This window comes from Volvox carteri (assembly GCF_000143455.1).
Source record: "Volvox carteri f. nagariensis unplaced genomic scaffold VOLCAscaffold_62, whole genome shotgun sequence".
NCBI lineage: Eukaryota > Viridiplantae > Chlorophyta > Chlorophyceae > Chlamydomonadales > Volvocaceae > Volvox > Volvox carteri.
The window spans coordinates 370,518-387,642 of record NW_003307605.1 but is presented as its reverse complement, the minus strand read 5'-3'; the positions used below and the strand labels follow the sequence as shown (position 1 = coordinate 387,642).

Genomic DNA, 17,125 nt, shown 5'->3' with positions numbered 1-17,125 from the left:
CGAAAAGCCGGTCCCTTCCCCTCCAATACACACCCCCAGCTCCCCAGCCCCTTACCGAGTAATCCAGAACCCAGCGCTGCTCAACGCCGAGAACAGGTTCACCAAAGCCGACCTGTCGGAGCTCTGGACACAAACCTTGGTGCCACGGGGGAAGCGACGCTGTACGGCACTCTCCAACATGTACCGCAGCTTGGCGGCGCGGCGCTCGTCCCAGATACACTCGCCGTACCTATAGGTACGGCACGTACACGGCCCGAGGTAGCAGTACAGATCAGGGGTATGCGGGTGGGCGGGCAGGTGTGTGTATAGCCGTAGCACGTACACAAAGGGAGAGTGAGAGAGAGGGAAAGGGAAAGGGTGGCCCGGGGACAAGGAGAGAAACCACGTGCCAGACGCAAGACGGCCAACTGTCAACTGTCAAATGTCAACGCCTAAAGCTGCAGACTGCGTGATTCCAGTCCAAGAGGGTTAGAGGGGGAAGTTTACGGGGAAGTGTACGGGACGGCAGCAAATCCAAGGAAACAACTGCCTCGACGTGTTTTCGAAGGACGGCGTTCGGTGTGGGGTGTGGGGTGAGGGGTGTGGGGTGTGTGGGCGGTACTAAGGGCTAACGAGGGCCCATGAGTACATACGGTGCAAGGACGGCAACCGCTCGAACCACAGCGAGCGCAAGGAAAACACATCGACCTGACCGGACTTCCCCTTGTGCCCCCTCACCCCCCACCCCCCACCCACCCCCCGCATGACGCACCCACCGGGGTCGTACGTAGAAGAGCTGGCTGGCGGCATCTCCCTCCGAGTCAATAGTAGCGTGGTAGATGTCGTAATTCATGTCGGCCAATGTGCACACCTGCGCATGTGTGTATGTGTTTCCAAGGGGGGTTAAATGGGGGAAACAACCGACCGAAAGGGGGTATGTATGTATGTACGTATGTACGTATGTACGTATGTACGTATGTATGACTTAGATTATACTGTGGGCCGCGAGAGCCGGGGGCCGAAGCCGAAACACACCGCAAGGGTCGGGAGCACACAGCTCAAGTCGTATGTATGCATGTATGTATGTATGTACGTATGTACGTATGTACGTATGTACGTATGTACGTATGTATGACTTAGATTACACTGTGGGCCGCGAGAGCCGGGGGCCGAAGCCGAAACACACCGCAAGGGTCGGGAGCACACAGCTCAAGTCGTATGTATGTATGTATGTATGTATGTATGTATGTATGTATGTATGTATGTATGTCGAAGCGGCAGATGTTATCACGTGATCCGTGCCTGCCTTCTTACCGTGTCGAAAAAGAGCTTGTTCCGATCCCGGCATTGAATGGTGACTAGCCAATAGTTCAGCAGCGCCGAATGCTGAATGCGCACTTCGCTCCGCCGCAGCTGCGCCAATTGATCATGCGCGGCGCCGTCGGTGCCGCCGACAGTCGCCACAGTCGCCGTCGGCGCCGGCGCTAACGCCGGCTGCCCCGTCACCACCTCATCGCCGGTGACCGTCATCGTTTTACCACTGATTGTACGATGTGGCGGGGCGGCGGCGGTGGCGGCGGCGGCAGGAGGAGCTCCACCGCCGCTCGTCGCCGTCGAGCCCTGCAGTGCATTGGAACTGACGCTGCGCTCCATGCTTCGACCTGACGGCAGCGGCGGCGGCGGCGCCGCCGTCGTCGTAGTGCTACCGTTCGTACTGGCGTAGAGAGCGGGCGAGGAGGGCACCGCTGCCGCCATCGCCGCCGCAGCGCCGAGCACGTCCGCTGGCGGCCCCGTTGTGGAGCGCCGCCGGTCCAGCAATTGCGCCGAGACTTGATCCTTAAGTTGTACGGCAGCAGGCAGGTCAAGGCCCACGTCAATCATGGGCTCCGAAACCATGAGCGGCAGCGGGCCGTCCGTCGACGCGCACCGTGCCATGGCGCCAGGCGGCAGATCAAATGGTCCTGCCGGCGCCGCCGCCGAAAACGGGCCGCCGCCGCCAGCCCCGTCAGCGAGATGGTCACCGGCGGCGGCGGCGGCCCCCAGTGCAGCTGCTTGCGGACATGCCGCACCGCCCTCGTCCGCTTGCGGGAAGCCGGCAGGGGTGTAGCCAGGAACGGCCGATGGCATGCCGACGCTGCCGGAGTGCTCCGCGTGCAGGCCCGGGACGCCAGCGGCGGCGCCGCCGCCACCACCGTGATGCCCGTACAGCATCGGCGAGGGACTTGGCGCGCGCGACGGCAGGCCTGAGGTGGGTGCGCTGGGGCCAGTGGAAGCGGGAAGGCCGACAGACGCGCGAGCGAACATGACGCCAGCGGTGGCGCCACCGCCGCCGTCAGGCACCGCCGCCGCCGCCTGCGGCGGCGGCGGCGGCGACGGCGAGAGGTGCAACGTGCCGTTTTGCGTGCTTCGTTTCGAGGAGGCGTGCGTGGGTGTGGTCGACGTGGCCACGTACTGCTGCTCCCATGCCTTCAGCTCCTCTAGCAGCAGCAGGTGGTGAAGACGCCGCTCGTGGTGGACTTGTCCGCGCACCTGGAGGCCGGGAAAGCAAGGATGATGGTGATGCTGACGGTGATGGTGATGGGGCGACGAAAATGATGGCGCTGTGGGAATGGGGCGAATCGTTGATGCGCTATGTTGATATGCGAATTTAAAAGCTACTGCGTCTGCACGAATCCAACTAGGCGCCGTACCGCGGCGGCACTCCCCACGCCACAGGCCACAGGCCCGTCGGCGCTAACCAATGCTGAAATAAACAAGCCATAACCTCCGCCGCTTTCCGTCTTTCTTCCCCCCTCCCTCCCCCCTCCTGTCAACGCCACGTAGCCGCGATGACCACAAACCAAGTCACTACGGGTCAGTAGCCTTTACATATTGAAGTCCATTACATTATTGGTCTATATCATATCGGGGTATCCGTCCATCTCTGGGTATTATATCCTTTTCTTCAATCGTCTGCGCTTCGTCGTACCCCCTCCCCTTCCCCCCCTGGAGGACTGCTGCTTCACAACCGCCGACTGGTCAGTCCTGCTACCGTCCTGCACATCCGCCGCACTGCAGCACTCTTTCCCCACTTGGCAGCAGCTTCACTTGTTCGCGTGGTTCTCGTCTTTTCCCCCCACCCCCGCACCCCCCCCCTCCTCCCCGTTTACCAGCTCGCTGTTCACCACCGCGTCGCCGCTGCCCAACATGTCGTACAGAATCTGTTCCAGTCGATCCAGTTTCACTGGATCCACCACGGGCGCGCCGCGCTCCGTCGCGCTGATCACCAGCGCCACGCGGTCATGGAAGGTCCACACCTGTGTACGGCAGCGATACAAACGTACAGACGAACAGAGACAGGCGAACAGATCAGTCGGAGGAGGGGTCGAGGGCAAAGCCCATAGAAATATAAACACGAATTTAAATATATGAATATGTTGACACCAAATTTCTAGAAACCAGATCTCCAAGAAGTCCATCGGCGGTGTTCGAGGCTCCAGGGTGGCCAAGCGGGTGGGGGTTGGGGGAAGAAAGGAAACCGTACAGGGGACACACATACGCACACGCACACACATGCTCAACAACAAGAGCAGTTCAACAAAGCTTTATAAATATAGTCCCCAACACTTCACCCCTCCATCTCCCCATGGGCCCCTGCCCCTGTGGCTTCGGCCAAAATGCTGCATTGTGTGTTGGTCTCCCCACCCCAACTGTTATTTTCAGCCTCAACAAGCCCCTAAGGTCCTCTTCCCCAGAAAACAACAATAACAACAACAGCAGTAACAGTAACAGAGCCCTCGTCCCCCTGTCATCGTCCCCCCTCCCCCGCTTGGCCCCCGGGGTAGGGGGGTGGGAGACCGCACCCACCGCCGCCGACAGCACCTCGCATCCGTTCACCACCAGCAGCTGCAACACCGCCGCCAGCAGCCCGTGCCGGTCCCGACCCGCCAACTCGAACACCGTACAGATGTCCTTGTCTAACGGTGTGTATGGGTTGTGTGTTGTGTGTGTGAGGAGGGGGGGCCCGGCAGATGGGCCGGCAGGTGGGGAAGAGGAGGGGGTTTGGAGCTGTGGGTAGTGGAGGCGGCAGGGCGCAAGGGAAAGGGTACAGAAGCGTGCTGAGTAGGTGGGCCCATCCCACCCCTATCCCCACCTACTCTCCCCCGACACCGCCGCCCCCGCACACACCACCTCCCCCCCAACTACTCACCCTTGTAGCTGGCAGAGCTGTCCGATTCCACACTGAGCACCTGATGGGGCATGATGTTGCAGTATGCAACAGCCGGGTTGGCAGATGTGGGTGTGTGAGCGGGAGGGAAGGGGGGAAGGGGGAGCCAGCCGCAGCGGCAGCGGCAGTGGGGGAGGGGCTCCTACCTTGCGAATGATGTTGATCTTGCGCGGGTCGAGCAACTTGCCCTTGGGGGTCTCGGTCACGAAGAACTCTGTGTACGACAAACAACAGATTAAAGTTCAGATTTTAAACAGTCGGTTCCAAGGATGGGAGGGACCTTAGCAGTCGGAACGCCAGCCAATGCAAAGTCAGTTGTTGGTTGGTTGAGCAGACGAGGGAGAGGGAGGGGGAGAGGGAGAGGGAAACCCAGATTAGCTATGTGGGAGAGGGCGAAGATGGTGGCCCAAATGACTCCCTGATGTCTTCCCCCCTAGACGAACCCTATCGTTCAAGGATGGATGGCGGCTTGCAAGGTCTGGTAATGGTGGTGGTGGTGGTGTCAGTATAAATATAGTAGTAAGACGGTTGCAAAGCGGACCCAGATCAGGACCCAGATCGGGATCCAGGTGAGGACCCAGATCGGGATCCAGGTGAGGACCCAGATCGGGATCCAGATCAGGACCCAGATCGGGATCCAGATCAGGACCAGATCGGGATCCAGATCAGGACCCAGATCGGGATCCAGATCAGGATCCAGATCAGGACCCAGATCGGGATCCACATCAGGACCCAGATCGGGATCCAAATCAGGACCCAGGTCGGGATCCAGATTGGGAACAAATCAGATCCAGATCGGGATCTAGAGATCAGGACCCAGATCAGGATCCAGATCAGGACCCAAATCGGGATCCAGATCCCAGACAGAGAGGCGCTATCACCAGGTAGAGCAGCTCGCCCCCCAGCACTGCAGCCTCCATCCCCCCAACTCACCTCAACCCCCTTCCGGGCCGTACCCCACCTAAACACACACTTGCACACATCAACACGCGCACTTACACATACATACATACAAACAAGCTACAGTTCTGTGGGCTTTGCCATGGCCAGTCAATTGTCATTATTGTGGTGCCGAGTGAGGCTGTATACAGCAACACACACACACACACACACACACACACACACACCTATCAGCACTCCATCACACACTCACCGTCCACGAACCAGCCTCCGTCAGAGGAGATCCGTGCACAACGGATGCTGAGACCCAGCTCCGTGAGGCACTGCACCACCTGGGGGGGTGGGGGGGGGAGATACACATACACCGTCATGCGGGAGATACACATCACCCTCCACCCATCCAACAAGACAACGCAGCCACATCCGCCACGTGAGAAGTAGAGTGAGTGAGTCACATGACGGGCAGCTATCACCGTGTGTGTAAGCATATATGTGTGCATGTCTGTAAATGATCTGGGCCACGATGAGGGAAGTGCCGATAGTCGTACATGTACGACTTTCCCAAAGCGAATAGTCACATGTGGCAGTGGCACAGCCAATGGATAACACTTCGCACGCATGTCGCCGTTGGATTTGCATCCCCGTTCATGACCTTAAAACTTATCCGTAATAACAAAGTATGCTATTGCACATGTCCGTATCCTGTTATTGTTGGATGACAATGAGGGCGCTGTGTCATGCACCGCCCCGCCCCTTCTACACACCCCCTCATGTCCTCCATGAGGTCCCCACGCCGCCCCCAACCCAAATCCACCCTCGACATGGGGCTCGCCTCGTCCACCACCCGCCCTGCTGCATTCAAGATGCCTTGTCGGTGTGCGATGCAGCTACGTGTGATGCACACGCGCGAACTGGGTTGACCAGGCATGCCGCAGATTTTCCTTCTCCCGCTCCCGTATCAACAGCGGCGGGGGTAGTGATGAGGGGGCCCCCTAAGAGACCACCAATCATCCTTGCTTCTCAGACCGTCGGCTCCCCGCTTGTAGGCTGCCCCGTACGCACCTCAATTAGCGTCCCCGGCCGATTTGCGCTGTCGATGGTGATAACAGTCATGTCATCGTACGTATCGTTATCAATGACCACATTTGGAGGATGAATACGCAGCTCAAGAGTTTCATACTCGAGCAGTGCTCCTTCTGAAGTTACACTGCTCATTTGTGGGTTCTGCGCCTCCGCCTGCCGATATTCGGCGAAGGACTGCAGACTGCTGCTGCGACGCAGGCCTCCCAGGTTACGTAGGAGAAGGGCGTTCATGGTTCACTTGATGATAATCAGCGTCTGAGTCGTTAAGCTTCTCGCTAAGTATCGAAACCCTGACAATATCGACAAGGGGCAACCGCAAGCAAAGGATTTGCTGTCAAATCAATTCGATTTCGTGCCTCCATTTCCGCATTTCTGGCGTGGCGCTGACAAAAAATAATTCTGGCTGGAAAAATTTGTATGCAACGACCGGGGTGTGTTATTCCCCTAAGCCACACGAATTTCCATTGTGCAACACCAGAAGTGAAAGATGCAAGGATGTATGGTGATCAGGTTGAACCTGTGCACTGGCCAGCGGTCCCAACACGTGAATTTCCTGCACGTCGTACTATTACTTTCTCTCACACAGTATCACTTTTATGTTTTCCGTCAGTAAAGGTTACCTCTGGTGAGATGTGCTTAAAGTTGGATTCCAGAATGATTTCACTTGAGCCCTTCCCCAGATGTTTTCACTTTATGACTAGTTGTTGGGAAGATTGCCTCCAACGAAAATATTACAGCGAATAGATACAGGGATGCAAACATATGAAGCCTCAACCAGCGCAAAAATTAAACAGTCGGCCCCGTCGACCACAGCCATTGGCAGCGAAGAGTCGAACTGGTTGGGTGGCTTGAAACGAATCCACGACCCATAAGACCGGCGTTATAGCCTCCACCTGCACCCAAACCGACATGTAGCCACAAACTGTGCATTTGCGGTTGTGCTGTTGCCCGCAACTGGTTCACCAAGCACGCGCACGAAAATGCATGGCGTCGGGTGAAGCCGGTCACAGAAAAGACACGCAGCAGATGCCTACCAGGGTTGGGGGGGGATGGGCATGGCATGGGACAATCAAGAAGGTCAGAAGGTCCTTGACACCGAGACCATCCCACCAATATCCGTGACGATCAACATCATCGAGAAATATCAGACCATCCGCGCCTCGGTCAGGCCAGAAGTTTGGGCGGCTAGTTCGGCCTAGGCAGAAGCTAATTTACGATCCGTGGCGGCGGCACACTACATGACGCGGGTGGTGACGCAGACCGATTGTGGCTTGTCTGGTTGTGATGGCATGTACGCTGTGCCTATACGGCAGGTGGCCGAGCTGGTAGTAGGTGTTACAGCGAGCCCCAGACCCCAAGGGAATACCCCAGGGTGTGTATGTATGTGTGTGTATGTGTGTGTATGTGTGTGTATGTGTGTGTATGTGTGTGTAGCAACCACAGTTCGTGTAGCATTGTCGCACCATAGCGAGCTCTGGTGAATCCGTTAACTACAGCAGTAAGGCGCCCCCAATTTCCAGTCGGAGAGCATCGCAGGTGTAAAGGTACCAATAGATGTTTCTCAAGCTGCCCACTGCTGCTTCGCTCTGGGGACTTTCCAGAGATCGCCATGCAGATGTCCGCGAGGATGCTACCCAGCGTGAAAAACGTGGTGCGCTCTTACCCCTGGGTTGTCTGCCAGGTTGCTGCCGCCGCTGCCGGCTTGCCGCCGGTGCTGTTGGCTTGCTGCTGCTAGCCTGGTGCTGCTGCTGGCCTGCTGCTGCTGCTAAGCTGGTGCTGGTGCTGCTAAGCTGGTGCTGCCGTTAACCTGCTGCTGCTGCTGCTAGCCTGGTGCTGGTGCTAGCCTGTTGCTGCTGCCCCAAGCCTGGTGGTGGTGCTGCTAGCCTTCTGCTGCTGCCGCTAACCTGCTGCTGCTGCTAGCCTAGTGGTGGTAGTGGTGCTGCTGGCCTGCTGCTGCTGTTGCCGCTAGCTTGCTGTTGTGATTACAGTTGGTAATAAGAAGGGAATTATTGTGGCTGCATGCTGCCTACGTTGGTGCCCTGGATGCGACGCAACTGAGCTTTTGATGTAAGACGTTAAATATAATCAGATGCATCTTGGATCATGTGTTGCCACCCAACTGCCTCCTGCTGCAGGGTTCTTCAGGGCAAATTTTATCCAACAGGAAAACCCAGCGATTCAGGTAGGAAAGGGAAGGAACGTAGCTCGAGCCTACCTGAGAAGAATTGCAAACTCAATAAGAGAATATTCACCTGACGGATAGAGACAAGAAGACACGTGCATCGTGTGCTGAAGTGTCGCCTTACGGTCCTTCACAGCCAGGCACAGCTGTCTTAACCGCCTACACGAACCTTAGCCTTGGTTGTCTATTGAAAGCGTGCCTGTAATTCAATTGTGGGCGTGTCTGCGTCTATCCACATCACAATAGTATCACGACACTATGGTGGATGCGCCGTAGCTCGAGTCTCAAAAGGTTGAGATAGGCAGAAGCTAAAGATACCTCCTGTGCTCAAATTAACGAGGTACAAGTGTCAAGCTGGCGGAATGAAACTTTTTACTGTGTCATGACTAAGTGGCCTCTCTGCTTTAAGCCGTACTTCACGTGAAGTCATATGGACCATTCATGTTACATGTCATTGTTTCTTAAAAAATCACCTTCGTTATGATAGCTTTAGCATTATCCCTAACATATAAACGTAGCCGATTGTCTGTATCCTGCTGAAAAGGTCTCACATTATGCAGCATGAAGTAAATTAGCTCTTTGAGGAAATGGTTTTGATATTTGATGTGTAATTGGGAAGGCACTGCACCTGTGCCATACACATGCGCCTAGTGGGTTTCCTAAATCCTGGATTACTGGGTGCAGCCTAACATGGAACCTGTAACAACCGCATCAGATAACAGCAGTATCAATAGCTCACCGTCTAACGCTGATTTGGTAGCAGAGTATCTCGGCTAAGCACTTGCCGGCCTTTCGACGGTACCTATGTCGACTTATTTTGCCCTTTAATTGCGGAGTCAAGATTGCTATCCCAGGTCAAGGTAAGATCAGAAATGGCTTATGTGATTTCGTGCATGTTTGGCTTCATATCCTGTCCTCCCGCCGACCTGCAGTGCGAATAAGGGCGCCGTTTTCCACGTGCAGCAATCGAACCATGCAGAGCTAAGATAACTGGTTCGTCGTGTGGTGTACTGATGATGTTTGGAAGACACCGCTCGTCAGTTATAGTGCTCGGGGTTCCTGCGGGCACAGAGCCTACCTTGCCCCCCTCTCCCGAAAAGTCCAAGAAGGATGGCGCGCACAGCCTGTCATCGTCCATAAAGAAAAAAATTCTTTCGGGCTTTGGCAAATTGAAGAGTCTGAAGGGTGCGTGCATTCCTCGGTTCGGAAGAGGAGCCGTAACTTTTCCTGAGCTTGGCCTGCGAAAATGCAGGCGCGTACAAGGACTCCAGCAAGCAAGGTTCTACGACAAAAGCCACCCATGGCCTTTTAGGCCTGGACGAGGATCAAGAGTTGCGCTGCGCGCCATATCCCTCGCTTCAGTCTTTGGTCACTTGCCCTGGTGCTGGCGCCAGCGTTGGCGCGCTCCTAAGACACTGCCAGCTGCGATCCAATTCCCCGAAGAACTATATCGGTACGCCTTGCATGGCTAGATAATTGATGCTCAGCACATAAATTTACTGCTGCTTTGGAGTAGTCTGCCGTTTCGGGGGAAGGATAGCAGTAGGACCAGGCTACAAATGAGAGCCTAAGCGAGGAGGTGGTGCTTAGCGGCAACTGATTATATACAACACGTGACTGCCATCAACGAGACTTTCCCAAGAACCAACCGAGCAAAAGATTGCAAAGTGTCAGATGCCCTTTATGTCGCGGCCCTCCTTCGATCCTTCGCCCAAGCCATTTTTTGTACCTTTTCCTATCGCGATCTGCGACTGCCGCACCCTCGAAACAGCGTCCACATAATACGAGTTGCCCAAAAGGATCGTGCACATGGACATGCAGACAACCCTATGTTTCCATTTTTTTTCTTTTTTTCCAAACCACAACCACCAAAAACCTGAAAAGTCAAGACACAGCTATAGCCACCATTTGTGACATGGAAGGCACGAAAATCCGCGCTTTCCCGCGCCTTGGTCGCACGTTCAGGCAGGATGATTGCCCCAGCCCGACCGCCGCGGCACCACCACAAATACCGCTCCGTCTCTTCCCGTCCCCCTCAGCACATTTCCCATCATCGATCCATCCACCACTCTCCACTCCGATGCACTCTCTTGCTGCCCGTGTTGTGTTCTTCTGCCTACCCCCACCGCCCTCTTGGCATCACCAGTCAGCACCAATCAATGCAGGTTTGCATGGCCCTAGATTATCTGATGTGTGTATGTATGTATGCATGTATGTATGCATGTATGTATATATGTATGTATGTATGTATATAAGTATATTAGATATGTATTTATTTATCCGTTTCCCTTTCATTCCGCCTGTCGTACCGCGAAGGTGCTGTTCCCATCGTCTCCTTGGAGGATGTCCACCTTGCGCTGTACGGCACAGAGCACGGCGTCCTTGTACTGCAAGTGGGAGAAGAATCTCCAGAGGAGGGCGGCGATGCGGCTCTAAACAACAACAGCATCAAGCACTGCAGCAGCGAACTGCCCAAGGCGGTACGGCAGCGCATTACCTCACAGAGCGCCATCACTCTGCTACGCGCTACCAGCAGCGGCAGCGGCGGCGCACGTCAGCCCAGCTTTACCAGGGCCCTATGTAAAGCCCGGCGGCAGTCCACGGAAGGCCTTTCGGCTCGCAACGGCGGCGCTGGCGGTGGCGGCGCCGCCGCCGCCAACGGCTACATTGCCTCGTCACTCCGCGGCGCCGATGCAGCATGGACGTGGACGGGGCTCGCGGCTCCCGAGGCAGTGGTCAACGGTGGCGACGACCCGGAGCCGCCGCAGTCTGCTGCGGTGGCGGCGCCGCAGCTCCCAGCGATGTGGTACACAGCCGAGGTGACGTCAGCGACGTTGAGTCCTCCACAGCTTGCTTCCGTACGATGTGGTACGAAACTGAAATCGGTATCGGCGGCAGCGGCGACGTCTGCTTGCGGAGGCGCGGCGACGTCCCCGGCTGCCGCCACCGGCGCTGCCGCCGCCGTAGCGCACAACCCAGCCCGTTGGAGCGTTAGCGCATTGCCAGCAGTCCTACTACCGACCCATGGGTCCTCCGCGCCAGCGTCAGCGTTGGCGGCCGCAAATGCATTTGCAGACAGAGAAGACGACGGTGTCGTAGTCGGTGGCGACGCCGATGACGCCATCGTCGGGGAACTGGACGAGGTGGACGTCAGTACGGAGCCAGCTGCCGCCGCCGCCGCCGCAGCTGCGGCGGTGACGGGGTCGCGGAGTACGTTGTTGCTTCCGTTTCAATCAAGGCCACAACCCCATCCCCACCCTTCGCATCATGCACACCTGCACCGTCACTACTTGTCTTCAAGCCACAGACCTCCCGCCGCTGGCGGTGTTATAAGGAACCTAACGACTCTGTACGACGGCGGCGGCGGCAGCGCTTTGTCCATTGACGGCACTGCCGCTTCCTGGCCGTACGACACAAGAGCACAAGGGCACCCGATGATGGATGGGGTGCAGGTTTCGGAGGCTGCGGCCGCGGGCTGCGATGGAGCCTGCGGCGGCTTGCCGCCGTCACGGCTTGGTTCCAACGGCCGGCAGCTGTCGGACCGGTCCGCTGTTGCCGCTGCTATTAATCCCCAGGCGGCTTGTGGCGGCGGCGGCAGCAGCCACAGCGGCAGCGTTACCGGCTACCAGGCAATGGATCCGTGTGTTTTGCCGATATCCCAGTTCAGTTCAGGGCTCCAAATCGGTTCGATTGCGGAGGCCGCTCGCGGCGGCGGTGGTGCCGCCGCCGGTGTCTGTACACCCGTACGCGGTGCATCAGCAGCGGCAAGCTTTGCCGGGCCCTGGTACGGCTCTGCCGTACAGCCGCCAGGTCCGCGGACGGATCTCGCCGCTGGCGGTGGTGTGAATCCCGATGCCGGCGGCAGCGGCCGAGTCGTGCTAGGGTTGGCGGTTAGTCCACAGGCGACGGCGGGAGCGGCAGATGCTAGGGGTGGCTCGGATTCCGTACCTTGCGTGCCGTATGGCATGACGTTGACTGCGCCGTCAGCGTCATCGGCGTCGACTAGCCCGAAGGCCGCCGCTGCCGAGACAGCTGCGGCCGCTGCCGCCATCGACGCCTCGGCTGGCAACAGCGGCGGCGCCAGTGGCGGCGAGACGGGCCTGGAGCCCATGTACGTCAGTACGGCAATGGAGGCTATTATGGGCACTGCACAACCAGGCCAGCTGCGTATGACTTTGTACGACCTCCTGAGCTATAACCCTAGCTTCCAGCTGATTTTGGAGGACATCATCCGTAACGCTCTGTCGGGTCGCGTTGTGGAGCATGAACAGCTCATGACCTGCCCAAGGCTGACGACGTCGCCGCCGCCGCTGTCTTCATTCTTGTCGTCGTCATCGCTTCAGCAGCAACCGTCTCAGCAGCTGCCGGCGGCGGCGGCGGCGGCGGTGGCGGCGGCGGCGGGCGCTGCCGGCAGCGGCGGCTTTTGCGTGGCTCGTCAGAGCTGCCCATCGTACGGCAGCAGCGTTACGGTCGCGTCTTACCACCCAAGTGCACCCAGCAGTAATCAAGGGTTGCACAACCATCCCGAACAGTATTGCCAGCAACAGCAGCAGGTGCTACTGTCCGGCATCCGTCATGCAAATCCGCTGGATGACTTTTTGTTGGTTCGCGTCACGGCCTGTTACCTAGACCATCGCCGTACATCTGCCGCCGCCGCCGTGCCGCCGCCGTCAGCACAGGCTACCGTAGCGCCCGCCTTGCCGGCCCTGTTCATGTCCTTTTCCCGGCCCCACAGGGAAGCAGTTGCGGCGGCGGCGGCGGCGGCGGCGACGACACCGACCGCCAGTTCCACGGCACCCGCCGCCGCGGCGGTGCCGTCAGGCAGCACGACCGCCAGCAACGACGTCCTTCTCTGCCTTCCCACGGCGGCGGCAGCGACCTATCCTGCGCCTCCGCCGCCGCCTCCGCCTCCGTCAGCGCATCATCGAGGATCGCCATTCAGTTGTTATAGCAGTATGTCTGTTCTTCGTACAACGCCAATGCACTCCGCCGGCGGCGGCGGCAGCGGCGGCGGCGGCGGCGGTGGCAGTAGCCAAAAGATGCCCAAGTCGTCCAGTCTGGGCTCGCGCCTCGGATCCCTGGGAAAACCCAGCTGGATGCGGTACGGCGGCAGCGGCGTCACAAGTATGGCTGGCCCCTGTACGGCATCACCGGGCCATTCTCCTAAGCCCGTGCCGGCCCTCGCCACACCCGCAGCTACTGCAGCTGGCGGTGGCGGCGGCGGCGGCGGCAGCGGCGGTGGCGGCAGCTACAGCCACCACGCCCATCGCCAAGCCCGAACCGACAACAGCAGCAGTGGTACGGCAAACGGCCGCGCCATTAACTCAGAGTGTCCAGATTTCGGTGAGGCTCCGATGTCGGTGTCGTACAGCGATGGCCTGACGACCTCACAGCTGCAGACGTCTGCCGTACCACCCCGGGCGCCAGCACAGCCGTCGCCGTCAGCGGCGGCGCTGGACGGGCTGTTTGTTCACATTCGGCGGGAGCAGATGCTCCTTGCCCATGCGCCGTTAGCTCTGACGGTTCTGTCGTTGGATGGGCGGGTTCTCTACCAGAACGGGAGGTAAGGGGAGGTGCGCTCGGAAAGGGGAATTCCGCACATGTAAATATTATATTATATCATACAGCTTCACTAGCTCATATTAGCGATCTTTATTTTGTTTTTTTTGTAATGCATCAATTTTTATCAATACATTTTAATAAATTAAAACATATGTTCGTACATATATTGGTGAGTGACGTCAACATCCAACCGCTGGATCAGCCCGCATTGCGACGGAAGATATGCTTTGTGCTACTGTTCATTGTTTTAAGTACTGTACGGAAGGTCGGAAGTACGGAAAGCTCGTGATTGGAGAGCGACATAAAGTGTTGTGCTGGGCGGGATGACCGTCGTAGAAAAAGTACGGGGAAATACCGTGCGAATGGGTGGCGTGTGTGCGTACGGCGTTCGTGTGCGTGTGCGTGTTTCACAAACGACGTTCATGTCAAACCCGCGCCGCCTCCGCTTCCACGTCCTCAGGTCTGTTGCCTATTTGGGCAATGCCGTCGGGCTGCCAGCGGCGCCTGGTTTGGGTCTGATGGATCCAGATCACGTGCTACATCGGATCTTTGCGTACGACCCGCCAGCGCTGGACAGTTTGTGGGATGCCGTACGAGCCGGCAAGACGTGGAGCGGTCTCGTCTGCATGCCGTCACACCTAGATCTCCGGGGCCTGCGGGACGCCGCCAGCGCCGCCGCCAAGTCCACGTCACCATGCGCCGGCCAACGCGCCCTCAGTGCGGCCGCCGACGCCACAGCTGCCGTCGTCCCCGAAAGCATGCCATGGAGCCAGGGGCTGTTGTACGGCGGCGGTGGCAGCGGTGGAGTCGGTGGCGGCGGCGCTGCCGATACGGACGTCGTGGGCTTGCTGCTACAGCAGCTGCAGCGGCACGGGAGCGGAACGGGCTTGCGGGTCGGTGGCGGCGCGACGGCGGCTACAGCTACGTGCGCCTCGGCGGCGGCGGTTGCTGTACCTGTCGGCTCTGGACGAGGGGTGGGGGAGAGGAGCACAGCTGTCGTTACCGCGGCCGCCGCTGGCTGTGGCAGCGGCGACAGCGGTGGCGGCGGCGGCGGGGGCTCCTGGGGAGTCGGCTGGGTATCGCATCTGCCGTCCGCCAGCTTGCCATCGCCACAGGCGCCGCCGGCCGAATGCAACGCCAGCGCCGCCGGTTCACTCTCTCCTGACGTGGTGGCCACTATTACAGGGCCGCCGCCGCCGCGAGCTACTGCAGCCACAGCCGGCGGCAGTAGCGGTGGCGGCTGCAACAACAGCGGCAGCCGCGGCAAACCCGTTATGAAGCTGCCGCGCAACGTCTCGGCACCCACCTTTCGCAGCGTTGCGAGCTCAAGTCGTCCTCTGCCGTCGGTACTGGAGGCGGAGGCAAGCTGCGGTGGCAGCGTTTGCGGCAGCGGAAGTGCCGCCGCCGTCAGCGTGGCGACCCTTCTGGCGCACCGTGCCAGCTGGAACGCCGACCAGACATTCCCAGCCCAAGCTGGAACGTCGCTGTACGGCAGCTCTCCGTTGACGATGCCGTCAAGGCAGCTATCCACTTCGGCGTCCGTCGGTAGCGGCGCAGCTGGCGGCGGCGGCGGCGGCAGTGCAGGACTGTTTGGTCCTTTGGGCCTGATCCACAGCCCTTCTTCAGCTCAGCTGTCGTACTGGGCCAACTCCCGCCGTACACTCATTCACAGGTCAAACAGCCTGGCGCAGACGGAGTACGCCCTGGACGGTAGCTACCGCGCCATGCGGATTGCGGCGTCGGCGGCGTCTCAGGGCCTTCTAGGCCAGGGGCCTACTACTGCTTTCGCTGGCGGCGGCGGCGGGTGGTCGTACGGCAGCGCTGACGGCCTTCAGTGCTGCAGCCCCCGCGGCTTGGATGCGTCCCTCGCGGATCAGTTGTCGGGTCCCAAGTTTGTGCCGCCCCTGGTAGCTAGTACGGCAGCGGCAGCGGCGCCAGCAGCGACGGCCGCGCGGAGAGTCCTAAGCGCCAGCGTGACGAGCGTGCGAGCTTCATGCGGCGGCGGCGGCGGCGGCGGTGGCGGCGGCCTCCGAGGATTCTCTGTGTCGAGCGGTGCTACGACCAGTTTAGCGACGGCGGGAGAGGAGCTCGCGCATACCGAGGCGGCGGCGGCGGCGCCGTCACCGCTTCTGCCCAGTGCATCGCCGCCGTACGTTAGCAACTGCTGCTGGCATGAGGTTCAAGCAAACCTGGTTCTGGATCCGGTTTCAACGGAATGGAATCTGGTGCTCGCATTCCATGACGTCACGTCGTACGTGCAGGCTGAGCTGGAGGTTAGACAGGTCTTAGATGCTGAGGTGAGAGAGCTTTGTTGTGCAGTCACAAATGAAAATGTATAAATGTTATTGCATCCGTTAGGATTTGAATGGTGTACCTTCCAGCTTTGCGGAACGAAATTCAAAACGAACTGTGTGGCCTTTGATCCCATTTTCTTTTGGGCCGTGCTCTCATCGGCTCACCGTCCCTGGACCTGGATCTGGATCTCGATGCTTCATGGATGGTACGACGGCGGGTTCGCCACCACCCGCCGTACAGCACCGCATCCTTGAAGAAGTCTTTCCGAGACACGTGCTGGAGGTGATGACGTCAGACAAGCGCCGTACATCGGCTTTTGGCGGCGGCGGCGGCGGATGTCCCTCCCTGGTGCGCACTTCCTCCTTGTCATCGACTTACACTGTCAGCGGCGGTGCCGCCGCCACCGCCGGCAGGCAGCTGTCGTGTGGCGGACGTGGCGTGGGCCAGCCGGCACCTGCGCTAGCCGGCGGCGACGACGCAGCCGCTGCCGCGCCGATGGCGACGGTCTTTGGGCGCAGCTCGGCGCCAATCCTGTGCTCGCCAAGGAGCCCTGCCCGGGCGGCGGCGGCAGCGGCGGCGGCGGCGGTGGCGGCGATACCTGACGGCCCTAGCGGTGGCGGCAGCGACGTTAGCGACGTCGGGGCTGTCGTGCCTCATAGCCTGGCACACGATTTGTTCTCGCCGCCGTCGTCAACCACTGACGGCAATGCCGCCGCCACCGACCCCGCCATCGCAACACGCCGTATTCAGCCGTACCTCGCCGCAATGTCTGGCCGCAGCGCCATCGCCGCCTCGGCCGCCGCTGCTGCCGCCGCAGCCACCAACGGCTGCAGTGGAGAGCGCCGCAGCATCAGCACGAATTTAGGCGCGTCTTGTAGCCTGGCGTCGTATAACCACAGCACCTGCACAGCCCATGG

At 59.2% G+C, this 17,125-nt stretch overlaps 2 protein-coding genes across 2 annotated transcripts in view; one reads left to right on the top strand and one right to left on the bottom strand.

Annotated features, from left to right (window-relative positions):
• The window catches only part of VOLCADRAFT_97579 (uncharacterized protein), a gene marked incomplete at both ends in the record, with an annotated part of 7,470 nt that extends 1,070 nt beyond the window's left edge, over positions 1-6,400 (bottom strand). The window contains 9 exons of the mRNA XM_002956512.1: positions 56-229; positions 756-850; positions 1,294-2,508; positions 3,129-3,275; positions 3,826-3,935; positions 4,169-4,208; positions 4,333-4,400; positions 5,340-5,418; positions 6,149-6,400. Coding sequence (XP_002956558.1) covers positions 56-229; positions 756-850; positions 1,294-2,508; positions 3,129-3,275; positions 3,826-3,935; positions 4,169-4,208; positions 4,333-4,400; positions 5,340-5,418; positions 6,149-6,400 — 2,180 coding nt within the window. The remainder of the gene's footprint in view (positions 1-55; positions 230-755; positions 851-1,293; positions 2,509-3,128; positions 3,276-3,825; positions 3,936-4,168; positions 4,209-4,332; positions 4,401-5,339; positions 5,419-6,148) is intronic.
• A 1,323-nt stretch (positions 6,401-7,723) lies between these two features.
• VOLCADRAFT_97578 (uncharacterized protein) overlaps positions 7,724-17,125 on the top strand; it is a gene marked incomplete at both ends in the record, with an annotated part of 12,129 nt that continues 2,727 nt past the window's right edge. The window contains 10 exons of the mRNA XM_002956549.1: positions 7,724-7,820; positions 8,305-8,351; positions 9,452-9,536; positions 9,604-9,804; positions 10,668-12,466; positions 13,087-13,162; positions 13,269-13,452; positions 13,723-13,914; positions 14,374-16,210; positions 16,449-16,556. Coding sequence (XP_002956595.1) covers positions 7,724-7,820; positions 8,305-8,351; positions 9,452-9,536; positions 9,604-9,804; positions 10,668-12,466; positions 13,087-13,162; positions 13,269-13,452; positions 13,723-13,914; positions 14,374-16,210; positions 16,449-16,556 — 4,626 coding nt within the window. The remainder of the gene's footprint in view (positions 7,821-8,304; positions 8,352-9,451; positions 9,537-9,603; positions 9,805-10,667; positions 12,467-13,086; positions 13,163-13,268; positions 13,453-13,722; positions 13,915-14,373; positions 16,211-16,448; positions 16,557-17,125) is intronic.